Genomic DNA, 23,909 nt, shown 5'->3' on the forward strand with positions numbered 1-23,909 from the left:
TATCTTCGTTAAAGACTGATGGCCACAGCTCAAACATGAGAGGTTGAGCTTTATTAGCTCCACCTTGCGGAAATTCCGGATACTATTATTTTGCTTGTCGTATTATAGGAGAATTTACGGTAACTAGCGGTATTTACTGGTAACTCGCGGTATTTACCGGTAGCTTGCGGTAGACTGCGTACAGCGTATCGGAAAATAATGCGGTATCGTCCGCGCATTTTGAATGGCTGCATCTGTACCACGGTATAACGGGTTTGTACCGCACATTTTGAATGGCTGCATCTGTATAAAGCATACAGGGGTAATGCACAATTTTAGGACACCCCTATATTGTTTTCAAAGTCTGCCTTATATATGGTTCCACAACAAACAACATAAGCAGCAATGTCTTTCATTTTCCATGTTTTAATAATAAACAAGATATTAGTTCTGTGGTACATACATTAACTAAGTCAAAACAGAAGCTGACTAAATGTTAAAGAGATATACTGTATAACTGTTGAGTGATTAACATGATTGAACCACACGAATTGTGCTGCATCACTTCACTGTAGTATTTTCCCTTTGAAAATTTCACACTTGCATCTTTTTGCATTGAGCCATTATTATTATGCAAATCAATTTTTGTGCTCTTCCAGACCATTCCTGTGACAAATGAAGGGATGCCCATCAGTGACAGGCCGTTCACTCGCACCTCACTACTGGGCTTTGTGGGACCGGTGAGTGATGACATGACAGTACCAGCTATGTCATGTTCCATGGGAACTGTTAAACCAATTGATCAGTATTAACTTTCAAAACAACTAGAAAAATATGCTGCTTGAAGTATTGTTACTTCCAGAAATGAGTAATTCAGTAAAAGTTTCCATTTGAGAAAACTGCTCAGGTAAAAGTACAAAAGTGTCATCTCTAACTGGTACTTTGGTAGTATTAGAAAGTAAAAAGTAGTCATCCTTTCTGACATTACCATGACTTTATTTACACACTTTTTTTCACTAATTTTTCCAACCTATTAAAATTAACAAATCTGATGTTGCCAAACCAACAAGTGAAATAGTATGTTAAGTCACTTTCAGTAAATAACATATAGAAAAGTATGAAAATAGTTCTATCTTGAAATGAGTTTCCTAAGAAATAAAGACCCCGTGTTGGTCTTTTAGAAATGGTCTCACAGCAGGTCACAACAGGTCTATGAGTCTGGTCACACATAATTTTTGACAGTTTCTATAGTCTTACATTAACAGGACTCATTACACCATTTATTAACATCATTTAGAATGGGCCCATGGTTTTCTGGGTATTTTAATAAGATGACCAGGGCTGTGTTATCAACAAACATATTGAGATGCCATTCAGGTAGGCAGCTGGGTCAGAATACGTAGACTGCAAAGGAACAAGTAAAGGTTTATTCCTTTGGTCACCCATGACCCAAAGAAGGCTCCACAGCTGAAATGTTGTGTTTCTTTTCTTCTCTTTTCAGAATGGAATAAACCTTTATTGGTTCCTTATTGAGATGTGTGTGTTTACTCTTACACTTATTAGTGTACGAAATGTAAAGTAGGGTGGACAAGGCACAGCCCTGTGGTGATCCAATGGAAGTGTCACACCTGTTTAGACCTGTATGTTAAGAAGTCTAGGACCAATTGTATTAAGTTATGGTTTAAATTGAAGTTCTTTGAGGGCTTCTGTGTAAATTGAGATTTTTTGTGAGATGGTGGTTGTTAGCCTGGCAATTTTTGGAATGCAAATAATAGATTTTGTTTTACAAAAAGAGAATGATTTGCAAAATAAGGACATCGGAAAACACAAGTTAAAAACTTCACATAAATAATCTGCACAAGATTGTAGGAACCTTTCCATACTCCTGGTCCAGATCTGCACCTTTTCTTACATTAATTAACCTAAACTTTCTACACGCCTCTGTTGTTGTAGATTGTTGTTGAAGATTTTAATTCAAAACAGGTATAAAACACATTTAAATTAATTGCATCTATTGAAATATAGCAGACTAAATTAAACCAAATAAAAGAACAAATTGCACATCCCTCCATGTCTCTTTAAATTTGTTGGTGAGTAGATGCATCCTGAGACTTCCTCTACTCACACTCATTGCACTAATAAACAGGGGTATATTGCACCCCGTGGACATAAATTCCCCAACTTTAATTTAAATGCACCATATAAAATGACAAATTTCTAGCAAATCATTGCTCTGTATTACATAAAGGCATATATTATTATTGTATTTCATAACTGTATTTATAATTACTTTATATATATTTATATTTACTTTATTTTTTTGCTGTTTTGTATGTATGTCTTTTTTTTCAATTTTCTATGCTCCTACTTTGTCCTCTCAACGCCTAACAAAGTTCAGACGTGAAGAAGCACAGACTACATTTAGATATGTTTAAAAATAACTAATTTTACTCTGTACCGTATAGGATTTCCCTGTTAATCATATGTGCAGTATTTAATTAAACTTTATGTGGTACTGAAGTAGAATAATAATTTATAATGTACAAAGAAGTTCAATTTAAGTACTTTAGGGTTGCTTTCTCCTTTGTGTGCATTACACGTAATACACCATGTTAAAATGGTTTAAAAATTTAAGTTAAATATGTAAATGAATGGAAAAACTCAAAAACACACAATTGTTAATTTTCAAATTCTGAGTGTCTCTAAAATGTTTCAAACATGATTAGCTATTTAAATAAAATTTAAGTGCTCAACTTATCTGTTCATTACAGCATTTTTTATACTCGAAAATGTGAATGTAGATGTGAAAATGCATTGTCATGCCACTCAGAAATTTGCTTGGTTCCTATGAGATAATTGAGGTAAGGATTTTATTTGCCTATTTCATGGAGGATTGCAATGAATTCATGAAAGACTGCAACACAAATTTCAACAATGTACCAGTGGAGCTTGTACCCTACTCTACGAAGAAAATTGTGTAAAATTCTCATCATTTGCAATTTCCTGGTTTTATTTCAGTCAGCAGGAGTCTGGGGACTGTTTACTGTTTCACTTATTGTCATCAAATCCATAACAATGAATTCACTACGACAGGTATGCCAGCAAAAACAAGAAAGCACAGTGGGATAAGATCCAGGTATCTCCAAGAGGTTTACTGCACAGTGCATTGGGACCCTGCATTCAAGTTAGTTATCACTTCGGAAAAGTTTGAGATTACTGTTGTTTTAGTCAGTCTACCAGTTAATTATCTGATTACTGTCAAAGTGAAATGCTTTAAATCAAAACTCAACAGTCATTTGTACATAATTAATTTTGCATTTTGATTCACCAATAGGTGGGGGTGGCAGGTGTAATTCTGGACATTTGAATGTTTCTCTCTTTCTGTCTGTCTCTGTCTGTGTCTGTGTAGGACAACCTAGTCTTTGTTGTGGGGAAGATGGATGGTCTGATGGTAGTCAGTGGGCGGAGGCATAATGCTGATGATATTGTTGCCACAGCCCTGGCAGTGGAGCCAATGAAGTTTGTTTACAGAGGAAGGTGAGGAATACATTATTAATAATCATGTAACAAAAAAATAATTGGTAGCTGAAAATTAAAGTAGTTTCTGAATGCCATTAATTATATGAATGTATGGATCTAAATAATAGTGTATTTATATACCTGGAACAATATTCCACTTTCTTTATAAACATCTGCATTGATTTATTTGACTTGTTCACTTGTATATATTTTGGAAAAAAATTGAAATGTCTGTTTTAACAACATTACCGAAGGATGCTTTAGTACAGTAGCAAAGTGCTTGCCTGTCACCAAGAATATGCCTGGTTTGATACCGAGTTAAGGTACAAGCAAATAATATATACAGATGCAGCCATTCAAAATGCACGATACAAACCCGTACCACACGCAGCTACCCACAAGCCACTGCGTTGTACCATGGTATGTGATTGGCTGGCCAAAATGACCGACAGAGGCACTCGTGGTGCATTGGACATTAGTGAAAAGATTTAATCATTTAATCTCTTTACTGTGCATGTTTTAATCCACCTAGTATTGAATTTTTATATGGAATTTTACAACTAAAGGGACATTTTAGTAAGTGACATAAAAAGAAGAGTAGCATATCGCTTCTGACGATCATAAACTATATTAATTTAGGAACATAGACATATTATGTAAACTGTATATGGCTGGTATTGGTAGTTTAAAGAAAAAATACACACCAGTATTCCACTTTTTTCCTAAACATTTTAAACATCAAAGTATTACATATGGTTATTTCGGAAACGTTTTTACTTGCTCCTTCTGACCATATTAAGGTTATATACTTTGTGAAAAGTCATAATGTTTTAATCTTTTCTACGTATACGCTCGTTATCGCAGTAAACATAAGTATACTTTTAGAATTTGATTAATAGGGAATATAATATGGAATCACGTATCTAAAGAAATTAATAATGATATAATTATATTAATGTACTGTAGCTCAAATAGTACTATAATACACTTTCTATAGATATGTGTGCTTCTACGCAATGCAGAAACATAGCCACAAGTAACATAAGCTAGCAAAGAGGACATTAGCTAGCCAATATGATAAATACAGGGGAAAAAAGCTATTTGGAAAAAAAGACCTGCTGATCTGGTCTGCATACCAAATAGTAGTATAATACACTTTCTATGGATATGTGTGCTTAAAATGTGCTTAAAATTGATTACGGATACTTTTATCATAACTGCAGTATTATGAGGTATATGCGGTATTTTACGGTATGGCACGTTATGACTCATTGTGATGCCACACGTCCCCCGCGTTTTACACGTCCCTGCTCGTTGCAAATGGCTGATTCTGTACGGTATATTTACATTTTTATTATTTTTATAAATCACAACATTGTATTGTGTATTATATACAATATTGTATTGTATTATTGTATACACAATAACATTTAATGTTACATACAAAATTATATTAATAAATTAATAACATGAATGTACATGAATACTGTCAAAAGCGTGAGTTAAAAACAGTTTACTGGTTTACAACAAGCCTTAAAATGAAATTGCATATACATTTAATAATTAGAATTAGAATAACACAGTGGTTAAAAAGACCACTGAAACAAAAATGAAAAAATTAGACAAGGCTGGGACCCCCTGAGAAAGAAAAACTTCAAAAAACTGGAGGAGGTAGCTAAAAAGTAAAAACAAGCAAAGTATAATAATGTCTCTGAACATTATTACAGATATTAATTTATGAATAATAAATAATAATTTCAAACTGCTTAAATTTTTAAAGGGTGATTTGTCATTGTTTTCACAACCTTCACTTTCTTAACTCCTATTTTTGCGACATGATGTCCTAACTTTGCAAGCCAATACACTGAGCCTTCAAACCACAGTCACTTTAAAAATAGTTATTTGTGAAAACTTTTATTTAAATAACATCTAGTACCTGGTTGCTAGGCGTTTTTAGAAACCTTAGTTTTTTATGCATAATTACGCACAGGCTTGAATAAAGTAGATCTGTAATGTAAGCACGTTCATAATGTGAGAATTACTATTCAAAACAATGTGTGCGAAACACCTGACCATGTTAAGCAGAATAACATAAGCACAAACTCAAAATCCTTTACAATTATGCATTTTCTGTGAGTATTGGGTTCAGCCTGTCTTTAATTGGGAAACTCTGTATTTTGTCTTTTTACTCGGATAAGAATAAACTACATATGCAATTGTTTTGCAATTGATGACAGGAAGAACTATGTTCTGTGCTCAATAGCTTTTTCTCCGCAGCACACATTATGTAAATCTTTACGTATCAGTTGAAGCGTTATGAATTCTCTCAAATACCACACCAATACTACTGTTGGCCATACCTCTACCTTAACAAAGCCAGTTATTAAATGAGACTGTAAATGCACAGTATGTAGTAGCACTTTCACCTTCCCTATCTCTGCCTTGCAATAACACACTGAAGTCACAAGATGACTAGTCATTTTAAATAAAAGCCCTTCTAAAAAGAATGTTTTCAGTCTAGATTTGAAAATGCTCACGGAAGGTGACTTTCTGATATCCTTAGGTAAACCCAGAGAGTAAAGAAACCTGCTATCAATAAAATATCTGCCTTGCAACATTTCTCAAACTGCTCTGCACACAGTGTAAAATCCTCTAACCTGAATGCCATGACAGACACACTATCAATTACCCCTACTCAGCATGCGTAATACAAAGGACCACTAAAAATTAAATCTAAAACAAGCCCAAGTGAACGTTCATCAAGGAAGAAAATACCAGTTCCATAAAATAGATCAAAGATCCTGGACCAGCCCCTAAATACTGTATGTTATATTCCCACTATAGTTACAGCAAGGTGAAAGTGGAGAGCAACATAAAAGCTCTATATAACGAACACGTAGACACAAACTGAATAACTCTAAGCAAACTGTAAGGAAACTGAAATGGATCTAGCTGGTCCTACAGTTCAGCCACAATCTCATTTTTCACAATCTGTTCAAAACTTTTCATAACCAGAGAGGTGAGGGCTACTGATCCATAATCATTGTTTCAACTGGGAGATTTGACTTTGGCTACTGGGATGACAACTGCTTCTTTACACACCTTAGAAACCTTTTGTTGGGTTAAGGACATTTAAAAAATAAAATAAAAGATGCCACACAGCTGTCTAGCACACCTTTTCAATACTCTTCCCCTCCCAGCAAAATCAGGACCTCTTCCTCTCCTTAATCTTACTTAACCATTTACAAACCTTAGACCTCATCAATTCTAATTGTATAATGAGAGATCCTGCCTCTGAACACACTAATTCCATACGAAAAATCAATATGTCGAACAGAAGGTGAAATTGATTCAGATCATTGGCAAAGTCGGTGTCTGTTTTACAACGTGTTAATACTGCTGCCACCATTCTTGTGCATTCCCACCATAGCCTCTGCCTTGTGCCTTGCCAGTGTCACGGACATTGCAATCCCGATACATGAGTGCTCCTTAGCCTTCGATTTCCAAATCCATGTCCCCATCTTTCAGCCATGTTTCAGTGAAGACTAAAAGACGGGCATCTCTGTACCCCAACTGGAATTTGGTGTTGGCATGTAGCTCATCAATTTTGTTGCTGAGTGATTGCACTTTGGCCAGAATGATGGAAGGAAGAGGTATACGGTTAAGTTTAACAGCTGAGTAATCTCATGTTAAATAGCTCACAGAATCTTCACATCCCCAGTATAATTAAAATAAAAGGCTTGATTTCATAAACAAGCAAGAAATACATTATAGATAATAAATTATTTTAAAAAGATTTCAGGTTTTTTTTAATTAGTATCTTTTGTAACTGTTAATAAAGTGTACACACTTTTAGTGCATAGCACCTGTTTCATCTGAACTTTTCTGATGAGGGAATGTTTTGGACTGGCGCGTTTTCTCCTCACAATAGGGGGAAGAGAAACGTATAAGCTTTTATTTTCACTCACCATCTCAGTAGTCACTGATACAGCTTTAGCCTAGGAAATCCAATTCCCATGAACCTCATGTACTATTATTATTATTGTATCATTCGTTACACTGTGGCTGTGTTGTCTGTGTTAAGCTGCTGTTGCACTACAATTTCCCTCACGGGATCAATAAAGTATCTGTCTATCTCATGGACTACGTCCTGGCAGTGTCTACTTCTCTCTTGGCTCCTGGTTTTAATTTGGTCTTTTAAATGCGAAGATTTTAAAGTCACTATGCCTAATATATTTCTTTAATTAAAGTCTTAAGTGCATAAAATAAAATATTATAATTAAATTACATTTATATGTATACTATATTGAAGTTTTTATTAACTTTTTGTGTCACAGTACGTTAAATATTCATTTTACATTCACATGCTCTTAAGCCCATACTAGTATTGAGGAGGACGTCTGATGTTAAATTGAAGAAGGTAGACAATAACTTCAGCCCCAGCCACCATAACCCAGACAGATTGAGGAAGGTGTTAGTCAAATGAGTGCAGTGTCGCATAGTTTAGCACATTTCTAAGTTAATGAGAGGCAATGAACTGCAGCAGCCGCAGGTCATGCTCCTGTGGCAATGTTAGTAGTTTTATAATAAATTGAATTCCAATAAGATTACTACAGAATATCTTATTTTCCTGTTATAGCTAAATTAGACAAATAGAAAGTCAAATCAATCAGGATCTCGTAGTATAATAAGCAAGTACACGGGTCTTAAACATTTTGCATAAAAAGTAAGTAAAAAAACAGACCTTACATTTAGAGCGGATGTCACAGTAAGTGTCAGTACTGTTGAGTTCTTATAATTTCCCTGAGAGGAGGGTGGAACAGAAGTAGTAAACACTACGTGATAACACAAACTCATCTGCTGATAGAGCTGCTTATAAGAGAAAGATAACATTCTGCTCAATAAGTAAACTATAATACATTCTGATCAATAAGTAAGGTATAATACATTAGCTGTTTAAGTTTGTCAAAGAGTGCACTGTCACATGAACTATGAACTGCAGCAGACGCAAGTCATGCTCTTGTAGCAATGTTAGTAGTTTTATAATAAATCGAATTCCATTAAGATTACTACTGAATATCTTATTTTCTTGTTTCAGCTAAATATGACAAATAGAAAGTCAAAGCTATAATACATTCTGTATAAAAAGCTGTAATACATCAATAAGTAAGCTACAATACTGTACATTAGCTGTTTAAGTTTGTCAAAGTGAACTACTTTGCAGGCAGTACAGAACTTCATAGAAGGTACCCCTTTTTCTCATGCAAACTCAACAAAGGTTTGATTTTTTCTATTTCAAAATGTTTGATAGTATGCCTCAAGGTCTAATTCATTGTATAATCAAAATAAAACACCTGCTGTGCTGTGACACTGGCTATGTGTGTCACCTCTGTGTGTTGTCCTGCAGGATAGCGGTTTTCTCGGTGACAGTTCTCCATGATGAGCGCATCGTGGTGGTGGCTGAGCAGCGGCCAGATGCCTCAGAAGAAGACAGCTTCCAGTGGATGAGTCGTGTCCTCCAGGTACAATACTGCCACACATGAGCAGTCTGGTTCCCCGTCTGGTGCTAGATGAAGTGATTGTCAGTGGCTACACCACTATTGACAAAGCTACCTTACAGTGGGGACACCTTCAAAACTGAAATTGACAAATGTTCTTACTGTAGTTTTGCACATGAGAACGAAATATCAGCTGTAAACAGAGGCATCATATCTTGTATGTTGCACAAAGAGAAGCTACCAGATGCATATTTGTTTGCTGAATTTAGTCAGGTATATATTATTTCACTTAATTTAATTAATCAGGATGTTACATTTAATATAGTAAATTAAAATAAAATGTTTATGTCATTGGTTTATGTCGTTTATGTCAAGACCCAGTAAGTGGATGCTCCTGTGATTTTACATGGTATTACATTGATAGGCTGAAATCATAGGTTCTCTAATAAGGATGTCAGTGTTTGTTTAATAAACTGAAAAAGCTTAGCACATCTAAAAGTCTCATAGGTGCTGTACTTCAGAATTAGGTGCATCTTTCAAATTGCAAACTTAAATAGAAAAAATATTAAAAATGTGATCAGTTCTGTTAGTTAATATTGGCACCCCTACTCTAGGGAGTTCCATCCCTAGAAACATTCAGTATAAAATTATTTAGAAACATTTATTTCAGAGAAGTGTAAGTGTAGCACACCTAGTTGCTGCACCTGGGAGTTGGGCGGTATTAATTCCTGTGTGTGTTTGATATGTTCCAGGGTATATAATTGAATTGAATATTAATCAAACTGCAGGTTGCTCCCAAATGTTGCTATTCAGTACTTGTGTCTAGTCTTTCTTTTTTCAGTAAATAAGATAAGATCACTTTATTGGCCATATACAGTGCCTTGCGAAAGTATTCGGCCCCCTTGAACTTTTCAACCTTTTGCCACATTTCAGGCTTCAAACATAAAGATATAAATTTTTTATTTTATGTGAAGAATCACCAACAAGTGGGACACAATTGTGAAGTGGAACGAAATCTATTGGATTTTTGAAACTTTTTTAACTAATAAAAAAATGAAAAGTGGGGCGTGCAAAATTATTCGGCCCCTTTACTTTCAGTGCAGCAAACTCACTCCAGAAGTTCAGCGAGGATCTCTGAATGATCCAATGTTGTCCTAAATGACTGATGGTGATAAATAGAATCCACCTGTGTGTAATCAAGTCTCTGTATAAATGCACCTGCTCTGTGATAGTCTCAAGGTTCTGTTGAAAGCGCAGAGAGCATCATGAAGACCAAGGAACACACCAGGCAGGTCCGTAATACTGTTGTGGAGAAGTTTAAAGCCGGATTTGGATACAAAAAGATTTCCCAAGCTTCAAACATCCCAAGGAGCACTGTGCAAGCGGTCATCTTGAAATGGAAGGAGTATCAGACCACTGCAAATCTACCAAGACCTGGCCGTCCCTCTAAACTTTCAGCTCAGACAAGGAGAAGACTGATCAGAGATGCAGCCAAGAGGCCCATGATCACTCTGGATGAACTGCAGAGAACTACAGCTGAGGTGGGAGAGTCTGTCCATAGGACAACAATCAGTCTTACACTGCACAAATCTGGCCTTTATGGAAGAGTGGCAAGAATAAAGCCATTTCTCAAAGATATCCATAAAAAGTCTCGTCTAAAGTTTGCCACAAGCCACCTGGGAGACACCCCAAACATGTGGAAGAAGGTGCTCTGGTCAGATGAAACCAAAATCGAACTTTTGGCCACAATGCAAAACGATATGTTTGGCGTAAAAGCAACACAGCTCATCACCCTCAACACACCATCCCCACTGTCAAACATGGTGGTGGCAGCATCATGGTTTGGGCCTGCTTTTCTTCAGCAGGGACAGGGAAGATGGTTAAAATTGAGGGGAAGATGGATGCAGCCAAATACAGGACCATTCTGGATGAAAACCTGTTGGAGTCTGCAAAAGACCTGAAACTGGGACGGAGATTTATCTTCCAACAAGACAATGATCCCAAACATACAGCAAAATCTACAAAGGAATGGTTCACAAATAAACGTATCCAGGTGTTTGAATGGCCAAGTCAAAGTCCAGACCTGAATCCAATCGAGAATCTGTGGAAAGAGCTGAAAACTGCTGTTCACAAACGCTCTCCATCCAACCTCACTGAGCTCGAGCTGTTTTGCAAGGAAGAATGGGCAAGAATTTCAGTCTCTCGATGTGCAAAACTGATAGAGACATACCCCAAGCGACTTGCAGCTGTAATCGCAGCAAAAGGTGGCTCTACAAAGTATTAACGCAAGGGGGCCGAATAATTTTGCACGCCCCACTTTTCATTTTATTAGTTAAAAAAGTTTCAAAAATCCAATAGATTTCGTTCCACTTCACAATTGTGTCCCACTTGTTGGTGATTCTTCACATAAAATAAAAAAATTATATCTTTATGTTTGAAGCCTGAAATGTGGCAAAAGGTTGAAAAGTTCAAGGGGGCCGAATACTTTCACAAGGCACTGTACATTTTCTTGTATTAGGAATTTGCCTTTTTTCGCATACTACGACTTGCTCTCCATGAGACACACAGACAGAAAGAGAAGCTTGGGGTCAGTGTGCAGGATCAGCCATTTATACGGCACCCCTGGAGCAGTCGAGGTTAAGGGCCTTTTGCTCAAGGGCCCAACGGAGTAGGATTCCTTTGCCGGCCGGGGGATACAAACTGGCAACCTTCCAGCCACAGGCGCAGATCCTTAGCCACAGAACCACCGCACCTAATAAAGTGCAGCTAAAATTCTGTGCATCCTATATAGAGCTGAGTATTGTCTTAATGTAACATGCTCAAATAACATTGGCTTTTGAGGAATCTGATTCCTCAAGGTTGTTCTCTGCTCTAACCTGTCTTTTCTGTCTCTGATTTCAGGCCATTGATAGCATTCACCAGGTGGGTGTGTACTGTCTGGCTCTGGTTCCTGCCAACACTCTTCCCAAAGCCCCGTTGGGTGGCATCCACATCTCCGAGACCAAACAGCACTTCCTGGAGGGGGCTCTACATCCCTGTAATGTCCTCATGTGTCCCCATACCTGCGTTACTAATTTGCCAAAGCCCAGGCAGAAACAGCCAGGTAAGTATCTGTGCATGGGGGAGAGGCACATTTATTTAAAGAAAGACTTTTAATGACCGAAATTCTTGTTCTACCTTTGAGGTGTGCTAAACACCTGAAAAGGATAGCATATGCTATTATATTTAATACAATGGTAATTTATAATGACCCAAACTTAAATCTGTTAACATTAAAGCCCAGTAACATGTTTTGAAATAAAGGGAACAGCATTGAGGTGTGTGCTGGTTCATGAGGCTGTAAAGGGGTACTTTGTTTTGTCTTGGACAGAAGTGGGCCCTGCTTCTATGATAGTAGGGAACCTGGTGGCAGGGAAGAGAATTGCTCAGGCATGTGGGAGGGATGTGGCTCAGCTGGAGGACAATGACCAGGCACGCAAGGTATTACCACATCCTGAGAATCATGTAACAGTTTAAGTGTACAGTATGTGATGGCCAATGGGCTGTATTCCTAATACACTTACCACAATCGTATGTGTCCCCTGCTTGTTATTTTCCTTTTGATTAAGTTGTACTTTCATGGTTCCCCATAAGCAGTTTAAGCATTAAATAAATGTTCCGCAAAGCCTGTAAACAAGAAAATTGAAAACATGAAGAATATAGGCTAATCAAGTATCATATAAGTGTTAAGGATTCATGCTTTTGCTTTTCAAGTTTACAATATTTCTTTTGGCAATACCAGTTTTTCTCAGGCTTTTAAAAGTATCTGGATTCCACATATTTTCATGATTACCCCCTGTCTCACAGTTCCTTTACATGCAAGATGTTCTGCAGTGGAGAGCACAGGCTGCACCAGACCACCCTCTTTTCTTGCTTCTCAATGCGAAGGTAATATTACTTAACACTAATGAATTAAATTTCACTGGTGATTGAAAATACCAAATGTGGAGAGTGTTTTATCAAACAAAATGTTATATAAATTGTTATAAGCATTAATTTTCTGTAGACTTTCTGTAGACATAATAGCAGGAGTCTGCAACTCAGGTGCTGGAGAACCCCAGTCCAACAGTTTTATAGGTCACAGTTAAATTGATCAGTTTAATTATGACAAATTAAGCAAGCTGAGTTTTTAAATTAAGCCATTTAGAAAAATATCAGGGACTGAAATCTGAGCGTCCATCAGCCACAAAGAACCAGAATTCTGTTATTTGAAATTTTAATTTGTCAGAAATGTTCAGGTTTTACCAATCTTTGTATTGGAAATGACTTCCAATAACTTTGCATTGGAAATGTTGAAACAATACACAATACAATTCTGTATATTTGTGTTTGCATATAAATAATACATTTAGAATACATCTCAATAGTATTTTACACAGTGCAAAAGGCATATGCAAGAAACTGCTTTAAATATATGCAAATCACAGGTAGGGATTAGCTTTCATTTCCATAGATCGAGTGTAACACTGTGATATAGGGAAATGTTGATGTAGTTAAAGTATCTTGTTTCCCTTTCTGAACAGGGTGCAGTTGCCAGCACAGCCTCCTGCCTACAGCTGCACAAAAAGGCGGAGCGTGTTGCGGTAGCACTGATGGAGAAAGGGCGACTCAATACGGGTGATCATGTGGCATTAGTCTACCCTCCAGGTATGAGACCACTCCAACCGACAGTGGATCATAAGTAGAATCTCACTTAAAATAAAAAAATAATGGTGGTCAAAAAGTCCTTTTCTTGAGTTTGGGAATAAATGAACAAAGAACTGTCCATTGTTGAAATGCTTAAGACTTAAGAAGAAGCTTTCCAAGGCTTTCAGTTACGTTCTTAAGTGCTTAGTTTATTCATTGAAACTTTTCTTGAAAAAAGAAAAGAGCATCAGTTTACTATGCATGCAGTGATGAAAATTACTATGATATCATATGTAAAGGTACACACAAATTTCAGAAAAATTCCTTTAACTAATCATCAAAGACACTCTGTTTCAATCAAAACAACAATTAAATTATAACATACCCTGTAGTAATCTTTATGGCTCTATTTCATGGACATTTTCTAAATCTACTTTGGCTTTAGTCCAGACCTGTTTATTTTCGTCTTGGTGTCATACCAAGATATGCACGTGGAAATGTAATGACTGCTCCTCTCTCCCTCTGCAGGTATAGATCTCATTGCAACATTCTATGGGTGTCTATATGCGGGCTGTGTGCCAGTCACTGTGAGGCCACCTCACCCACAGAACCTAGCCACTACTTTACCCACAGTCAAGATGATTGTCGAGGTGAGCCAGCTCCTCCACCGACCTCCTCAAAACTGCAGCACACAAACTCCCCAAATGCAAATGAGTGAGGACCGCCTCCCAATGACATTTCCTGAATCAATGAGCTACTAAATACCTGACTACCTAACCTGCCGGCCTACATGATGCAAATAGCCACCTTTCTGTTGAAGCCATTCTTCTGAAAGAGAGAAAGGAAATCTATGAAAGCTGTTAAGCTAATTTTAATAATATTTAGAAAAAATAAAATATTGATTGTAACTTTTTAGATGAACACACTCAAGTTACAATTTAATGATAAAATAAAATTTTACCATATTAATGTTTTTCTATCATCTTCTACACCATGCTGGAGTTCACACCTATGTGCTGCCTGCAGTCATTAGGGTGGGTGTGGATAATGTGGTGAGCATCTTCTTTGCCAAGGCCAAAAAAGAAGTGGGGGGGAGGGGAAATCTGGCACCGTTGTCATGGTTCCCTACCCAAAGGCAGCTTATTGAAACAAACAAATAAGTTCTGGATCCCGAGATGAAGTTTAAACAGATGAGTTTTATTGCATGCAAAAAAATTAAATTGAAGTATTGTTCGAAGTACCGGTACAAAACGTCCAGTTTATATAGCCCTTTTCTGCCACTTCTGACGTAGCTCATTACCATGGTAATGGGGGGAGGTCACGGTGTTTGGACAGTTCACAGACTTTGGCCAAATGGTCAGTGTTAGGTTTCCTTCCTTGGGAAGGGGGATTTCTAGCTGGCATCTGGAATCCTTATCAGTTATCCCCCTTTCCTGCTATAACTCTAAGCCTGGAATGTCTGGTGTCACAAGATGTCCAGTCCTTGTGCAGAAAGGACTCAGTTAACCCTTTCTACACATGTTATATCTTTCTTCATTCCCCCCTTATAAAATATGGCATACCTCAGTGCTGCCTATTTTTTACACAAACGATGTCAGGGCAGATCTTTCCTTTCTACAGTAGGTGTACAGGCATGCGTTACCATGACATTGTGAGTTCCACTGTTACAACAAGATGTGATTCATGTCTTTGTACAAGTGATGGTTACAATTATACATATAAACAGTACTAACCCTACAAATAAATATTGTAATAAAGTTCCACCCCAGGACCCAAACACAGACCTCAGCCATGTGGAAATCTATCGTCAGGATCTTGGAATAGCAATATAGACCCAACTCTGATTATCATTTTAGGCTGATAGATATGACAACACCAGGAATGTATTGATACCATATTCCCCAGTAATGCTCCTCAGGCCTAACAAGCACACTGTTGGCCCACCTTAGGAAGCCTCAGACACAGAAACAGTAACAACATCATTCTTTCTGTTCACTCAGTCTCTGGCACGGTGGCTCAGTGACAGTGCGATTTGTGGATCCAGTGATCTCCTGTCACTCAGATGGCTCAGTCGGTAGTCAATAGCACTTGATATGGTCCCTCCCCAGCAGGGTTGCAACGTCTGGCAGGGTATCTGTTCTTCACCCACACCCACTCGCCAGGTATCAGGTCATGTCTTCCCTCTACTGGAGGTCCCCAAGCGTCCAGCACCCATTCATGAGCCCTGTGCACCGCTTCAGTTAACAAACCTACAATTCTGTAATAGAGAATTAGTTAGCAAATTCAACAATCCGTTAGCCAGACTTGGCCCTCCAGGGAGTTTCATTGGTTGCCTGTGATGATTTCAACTGGGCTCAGTCTCACAGTTCTGTTTGATCCAGCCCATGGACTGCACATGACCCACGGTGTTCCTTCAGTCCGATATTTAATCAGTCAGTCTTTCAGAGTTCCATTCGTTCCGCCATCCCTGCAGACTGCGGGTGCTGGGGGCACCTCACCCCCAGTTAGGCGATTACAGCCTGACACACCTTCCCAGTGTAGTATGCCCCTAGATCAGTATCCAGTCTGCACCATGGGATTATCTTTGTCATCAAATGTTTGTGAGTTACAGAGGTAGAGGCCTCAGCCCACCAGGAGAAGAGTCCAATGTTCCCTTTACATATTGGCAAGCTACAATAGTCAATTCGCCAGTACATGACAGGTCCCTCAGGGTCTGGCCTTCTGAGCCATCGCACCCGCATCTGAGCTGCAGTTGAGTTCCTTTGCCAAGCATCACATCGAAATACATCAATGGCTACTGCTTTAAACACAGTCCCTACCCAGTTTCGGGACAACTGGCGCACCTTTTGACTCACACCTGGGTATCTGACGGCATGAATTTGTCTGGCTACAACATGGCATTAGGCTGTGATGGCATACAGGGCATCTGGTGTGCTGGCAGCACCACACCCCATCATCATGCAGCCCCACATTCTTTTCACATTCTTTTCTAACTATGTCTATTAGAGGCCTCAACCTGAATACTCCCTTTTTCACCAACAGAGGTTTCACAGGGGTCTCAGACTCTTGCTCTACCAGGGCCGCTCGCCTGGCATCTGCATCTGCACAGTTGTTCTTTTGAGTTACTGGAATTATTTCTTTATTGTGTTATTTACACTTTACCACAGCTACTTCAGTCAGTAGCTGCAAAAGCTTCTAATCAGTTCAGAGACAAACCCAGTATTCTTAACTGGAGTCCCTGCCATGGTGAGGGAATCCTATTTCTCTAAAGCCATCCAGAATTGTGGCATACATACACCAACTACATACAGTATATAAATATAAATTGTTTATGTTTTCCTTTAGCATATTTACAATCTTCAGTCAGTGCTCTAAACTGGCTTGTTGCGCTGAGGCAGTGGAGGGGGCATTTTTCCGGTCATTAGCACATCAAATTCTATGGTAACAGCTCAGCCTGTTCTCTGTTCTCCCTCATGCACCAGAGAGGACGCATTAGTATAAAGTATTATATCTTCTTAAATCTTCACGGTCCCCCACCCTTTGGCTACAGCATCTAATGATCCTGAATAGTATCCCACCGGGGTACCTACCTCCATGCCCCTGCATCAGCACAGCTGCCCAGAACCCATTTTCCACACTTACATACAAAGGAATGGTTGATCCATCTGAGGAAACCCCAGTCTCAGCACCTGTTAAAGAGCTTGTTTCAAATTATTACAGGCAGCTTTTGCTGCTGGAACCAAGGCAATCTTATCCTTGGACTGCACTCCCCCCTTAAGCAGATCTCTTTAGAGTTGTGCTCATCCCATAAAAACATTCCACCCAGGCCCTGTTAAAATGACACAATCCCAGACACACAAAGCCTTATCATAACTGCTTAATATTAGAAACTCTAAAACCTGAAGCAGCTCAGACTTGTGGGATTCCTCGTCAGGGGAAGCACTCAGAATATCATCGACATACTGAATGATCACAGAAGTCAGTGACGCCACGTGATACACTGTTCTGTATAGTCATTACTTGTAATGCTGCATAACATCCCAGCCCAATAGATCTGGGATGGAACCACCCACATTCGGGTGATAAATGCACATCATTGTTAAAATCTGGTACTCAGCAAGTAAAACTCGCTGCCCCAAAACTCTTGTGGCCTCCTGCCGTCTCCCCATATATACAGATGCAGCCATTCAAAATGCGCAGGCGATACCGCATTATTTTCCGGTACGCTGTACGCAGTCTACCGCGAGTTACTGGTAAATACCGCTAGTTACTGTAAATTCTCCTATAATACCGCAAGCAAAATAATAGTATCCGGAATTTCATCAAGGTGGACCTAATAAAGCTCAACCTCTAATGTTTGAGCTGTCGCCATCAAAGTCTTTAACGAAGATATTACTAATAGTATTAATAATGAATGACCTTGGACAAGCTGTAAGTGTAAACTCAAAGTATTGCCCTGGTCCACATTCTTTTTTTCATTCACCGTCTTTGTAAAAGTAACACCACAGCATTTCGCAATCACGCATTTGTTTCCAATCATGCAAAGTACAGTAATTTTTGAGAATCGATTCACCATGCCTTTCAAATGCTCATAAAAGAGATTGATTTAGGAACATAAACATATTACCGTATGCAAACTGTACTGTATACAGTATATATATGTATATTTAATGTCTTAACTGTGCCCGTTTAAGATTTGAATATTTATATGGAATTTTACCACTGAAGGGAAATCTTAGTAGCTGAGCATAAAAAGAATAGGAGCATACTGCAACGCGTGTAAAGGCCATAAACTATATTAATTTTGGAACTTAAACATACAGTATATGGCTGGTCTCGGTACTTTAAAGAAAACATACACGAAACATGGTTTCATTATGACCAGAATCGGTCTTGAGATATTTTTATCTTGATTTACAGTATTTGAGAGGTATGTCTTGACACCGATACTACGTAAATACTGCTCACGTATATGTTTCTAGGTTTATATTATGCATTTCATACAGTCAAATTACTTTTGAGCAACTGATAAGAAGCGCGAAACGGTATGCCCAGGGTGTTCTAGTTTTCGTTTTGTTTTAATGCAGTGCAGTGGATTGATTAGAGATATCAAGTACATACAAGTCAGTTTTTAAATGTTGTAGTTCGGCTTGTAAAAATGTTACGAGTACAGATGCAGCCATTCAAAATGCGTGGGCGATACCGCATTATTTTGCGGTACGCTGTACGCAGTCTACCGCAAGCTACCGGTAAATACCGCTAGTTACCGTAAATTCTCCTATAATACGACAAGCAAAATAATAGTATCCGGAATTTCTGCAAGGTGGAGCTAATAACGCTCAACCTCTCATGTTTGAGCTGTGGCCATCAGTCTTTAACGAAGATATTACTAATAGTATTAATAATGAATGGCCTTGGACAAGCTGTAAGTGTAAACTCAAAGTATTGCCCTGGTCAACATTCTTTTTTTCATTGACCGTCTTTGTAAAAGTAACACCACAGCATTTCGCAATCACGCATTTGTTTCCAATCATGCAAAGTACAGTAATTTTTGAGAATCGATTCACCATGCCTTTCACATGCTCATAAAAGAGATTGATTTAGGAACATAAACATATTACCGTATGCAAACTGTACTGTATACAGTATGTATATGTATATTTAATGTCTTAACTGTGCCCGTTTAAATATTGAATATTCATATCTAATTTTACCACTGAAGGGAAATCTTAGTAGCTGAGCATAAAAAGAATAGGAGCATACTGCAACGCGTGTGAAGGCCATAAACGATATTAATTTTGGAACATAAACATACAGTATATGGCTGGTCTCGGTACTTTAAAGAAAACATACACGAAACATGGTTTCATTATGACCAGAATCGGTCTTGAGATATTTTTAACTTGATTTACAGTATTTGAGAGGTATGTCTTAACACTGATACTACAGTGCTTAAGTACTGCTCAGGTATATGTTTCTAGGTTTATATTATGCATTTCATACGGTCAAATTACTTTTGAGCAACTAATAAGAAGCGCGAAACGGTATGCGTTTTAGTTTCGTTTTGTGCTGGGACCCGTGGATTGATTAGAGATATCAAGTACATACAAGTCATTTTTTAAATGTTGTAGTTCGTCTTGAAAAAATGTTACGAGTACATCATCTATCAACAATTACACAGGTTCTGTTTCCATATTGCGGATTTTGGTTACGTAATATTATTTTCTAGATTTCACGTTGTGAATATGATGGGATGTCTGATGGGATGTTTCTAAAAATCCATCCTCTGTAAAACGTCTTCTCTAGTTGTCCTCCATATGTATTCGCTAATGAAGCTGTGTGTTCTGAGCCTGGATCTCTACATTTCTGTATGAACCAGCTTAGAGGGCTAAAGACAGCTTGTGTTTAAATTGAGTGTAAGGCAATTTATGCTTCTAAAGTCATGGTCAGCATTTATTATTGTACTGTGCTGTAAACTTGTTCTGTGCCTAGTCACATTATTTTATAGCGTTTTTATAGCGTTATCAAATCCGGTGGCGCTGCGTGTTTCCTGACTCCCATGTCACTTGGTCTGTGATTGAAACCTGTGAAGCCGGTTTAATTCGTCACAGCCAGCACTCCAGCAGAGAGTGGGTTGTACTCGTAAAGTAGAAGCAGGCGAGATTTCCAGCGAAAGACACCTCCCCCTTAGCCCCTTAGCCCTCTAAGCTGGTTCATACAGAAATGTAGAGATCCAGGCTCAGAACACACAGCTTCATTAGCGAATACATATGCAGGACAACTAGAGAAGACGTTTTACAGAGGATGGATTTTTAGAAGCATCCCATCAGTGACATCACTGAAGTCAACTCCTAGGTACTGTAACTGTCGTGTGGATAGTTTCACAAGAATCAGACAAAGGTTTAAGCATCGCTTGTTCTAGATAAAACTGAAAAAAAAAAATTAAACACAAGCTGTCTTTCTGTATGAACCTCTAAGCTGGTTCATATAGAAAATGTAGAAATGCATTAGCCTGATTATGATTAAAAAACACATAATAAAACACGCGTTTGCGATTTAAATCAGAACACGATTTAAATCAATATAAATGTTTATATTGTAACGCATACTGTCCAGCCTCCATTTCTCTATAAAAATTTACTCTGTTGCACACACACACACACAATAGAAGCAGGAACCGCTGTCAGAAGTGAAGATATGTTCAAAATATCGCAAATATCGATCATGTTGCGATATTTTGAAATATAAAAGTCAATTGATTGTCCATAATATCGCTATTCTATTTTTTCGAAGAAATGTTTGTTAAAAGAAAAGTCCAGCACCAGCTGGATTCGAACACACAACCTGCCAGTTGGTAGTCACGCACCTAGACCAGTAGGCTACAAGACAGCTCGCATGAACAGGCAGGCGAAACAGCCCTACACAGCCCTGTCGCAGTACACGGATATAATCATACCGTTATTAAATTCTTTAGATACGCGATTCCATATTATATTCCCTTTTAATCAAATTCTAAAAGTATGCTTGTTGACTCCGGTATCACGTTAGTTAAAGACTTCGAAGCTTAAAATGTTTAGGGAGAAATGGAATACTGGTGTGTATTTTTTTCTTTAAAGTACCAAGACCAGCTATATACTGTATGTTTATGTTCCAAAATTAATATCGTTTATGACCTTCAGATGCGTTATGCTCCTCTTCTTTTTATGCTCAGCTACTAAAATTTCCCTTTAGTGGTAAAATTCCATATAAATATTCAAAACTAATCGGATTGAAATGTGCACAGTAAAGACATTAAATGATTAAATCTTTTCACTACCAACCAATGCACCACGAGTGCCCCTGTCGGTCATTTTGGCCAGCCAATCACTTGCCCTGCGGTGCCCTGCGGGTTGGTTACTGCACCGCGGGTTTTTACCGCTCATTTTGAATGGCTGCATCTGTACATCATCTGTCAACAATTACACAGGTTCTGTTTCCATATTGCGGATTTTGGTTACGTAATATTATTTTCTAATTTCACGTTGTGAATATATGATTTGGGCAAACAGAGCCGCAAAGAAGTACATTATTGGTTGTTGTTTTTTTTTTGCAGTTTCAAGAACAAGCGATGCTTAAACCTTTGTCTGATTCTTGTGAAACTATCCACACGACAGTTACCTAGGAGTTGACTTCAGTGATGTCACTGATGGGATGTTTCTAAAAATCCATCCACTGTAAAACGTCTTCTCCAGTTGTCCTGCATATGTATTCGCTAATGAAGCTGTTTGTTCTGAGCCTGGTTCTCTACATTTCTATATGAACCAGCTTAGAGGGCTAAAGACAGCTTGTGTTTAAATTGAGTGTAAGGTAATTTATGCTTCTGTGTATAATGTTTCTGTAGTGCTTTTTCAGCACTCTGCATGTGACCGCGCCGGTGGCGATGTGGGTTAGGTTCCTGACTCCCATGTCACACGGTCTGTGATCGAATCCCACTGGAACTATGACTCTTATTTTAACAAACATTTCTTTGAAAAAATGAAACGTTTCCCTTGGTCAGAGATTAAATAAAACCTCACTCGCACCAAACAAATTTATATTTCTAAATATCACAACATGATCGAATTTAAGTCTTTTTAATAACAATGAATAGTCACCTATGTGTTACAAAATAAACATTTATATTGATTTGAATTGTGTTTTGATTTAAATCGTAAACCCGTGTTTAAATATATGTGTTTAAAGGCGATATATAATACCGCTGATTCTTATGGAATGTGTTCCGCCGGGGATTCAAAAAATTTATTTTTTTTAATCGCGTATCTAAGCAAAATTGCAGTATAACTTTGTTCATGCACAAACAATGGCATGTTACATTATTAATTTGGGTGTCTCCTCTTGCCAGAAAGCTCTAAATTGCATTTTGAGTGTGGTTTTTGACTTTTTCTAAATTGCAACCCATAAATAAAGCTGATACAGTTTAGACTTACTGTATTTTAAACTGTATTACAGCAGCACATTGGACAATGCAACGTAAATTGCAAAAATGCACTTGGTATCTGTCCAAGCCCTACTATGAAAATTATTTAAACTGCGACACTTATCATTCATCTTTAAATAAACTTTATTTTATATAGCGTTTTAAGCGAATAGGTAATTAGATTGCTCATAAACCTAATCGCTTTTTCTACATAAACACATCATGATTGCTCTCTGAAAATGCTTTTTCTTTATATTTAGGCTCAGATTTCAACTATAGATCGTATTATTATAAACTTTCTTGGAAAATGTATTTTATGTAAACCATGTTTGCTATTAATTCATTTAGTGCTTGAATACGTTCATTGTCTTCCAATCGAGTCGAGTTGACATTGGAAGCTTGCCACGCCCGGACTGTTAAACCAACGCATTAGCATGTGAAAGTGATTTAATTGAGGAGCCTAGCTTTCTTAACTAGTAAGTACTTTACTTCCTACTTTGAAAATACCTGTGAAACCGGTTTAATTCGTCACAGCCAGCACTCCTGCAGAGAGGGGGGTTGTACTCGTTAATGTCTTAGCACAAAGCAGAAACTTATTGTATTTTCTGATGACATACAAGTGGAAAGATTACAGATTTTAATCGTCTTTTTTCTGAACCAGGGAAAATCTGATCATGTTTCTCTATAACAATAATAAAAAACTTTTATACTAAAGAATATTACTTAGTAATATTAATCATCATATTACTACCAAAAAAGTCGCCCCAACAACAAAGACATGATTTCATCATAACACGCTGCCAAGTGGCGAGATATGATTCCTTTGTTCTTTTTGCATAAAGGTTTAAACGATTAACGTGTCGGTGTCGAGATTTTTTTTAATGGTTTGGTTAATAATGCAGTTTGTAAATCCATATTTACCAAACAAACGATAGGTGTAAAGCCTGCTGTTAGCGAGGGCAAAACTGATGTTGAAAGAAGTTGTTACTCTACAAAACCTTTTTTCTTTAAAGCAAAAGGTGGGGTCATCTGCCTTTGGGAAATATCATCCCGCAAAGGATATTTTATTCTTAAATTCAGGTTTGGGACCTTGTTAGGACAAATAGGGACTTTGTTAATTTGTTTGTCACACAAATCGTTATCTTCAAGTATTAAGTGCACAGTACAGGGTTCATGTTTTGCTATCATGGTGGTCTGAAAATGATTTATTTTTGTATATTAGCTCTCTTCTCAGTACACCGTATAGTTCTGGCTGTATGGAAGGTTTTGTGTTATCCTGAGGTATGCCAGAC

At 37.8% G+C, this 23,909-nt stretch overlaps 1 protein-coding gene across 6 annotated transcripts in view; it reads left to right on the forward strand.

Moving 5' to 3' along the window:
• The window catches only part of dip2a (disco-interacting protein 2 homolog A), a 269,946-nt gene that overhangs the window by 199,952 nt on the left and 46,085 nt on the right, over positions 1–23,909 (forward strand). For all 6 annotated transcript variants that reach the window (XR_001479789.2, XM_015359260.2, XM_006636662.3 and 3 more), the window contains 8 exons: positions 639–719; positions 3,389–3,516; positions 8,906–9,020; positions 11,898–12,099; positions 12,367–12,476; positions 12,843–12,923; positions 13,559–13,682; positions 14,190–14,311. Coding sequence is in view for 5 of the 6 variants with exons in the window: in XM_015359260.2 (XP_015214746.1) it covers positions 639–719; positions 3,389–3,516; positions 8,906–9,020; positions 11,898–12,099; positions 12,367–12,476; positions 12,843–12,923; positions 13,559–13,682; positions 14,190–14,311 (963 nt within the window). In the remaining variant the exon portion in view is untranslated. The remainder of the gene's footprint in view (positions 1–638; positions 720–3,388; positions 3,517–8,905; positions 9,021–11,897; positions 12,100–12,366; positions 12,477–12,842; positions 12,924–13,558; positions 13,683–14,189; positions 14,312–23,909) is intronic.

Source organism: Lepisosteus oculatus, chromosome 12, assembly GCF_040954835.1.
Source record: "Lepisosteus oculatus isolate fLepOcu1 chromosome 12, fLepOcu1.hap2, whole genome shotgun sequence".
Classification (NCBI taxonomy): Eukaryota; Metazoa; Chordata; class Actinopteri; order Semionotiformes; family Lepisosteidae; genus Lepisosteus; species Lepisosteus oculatus.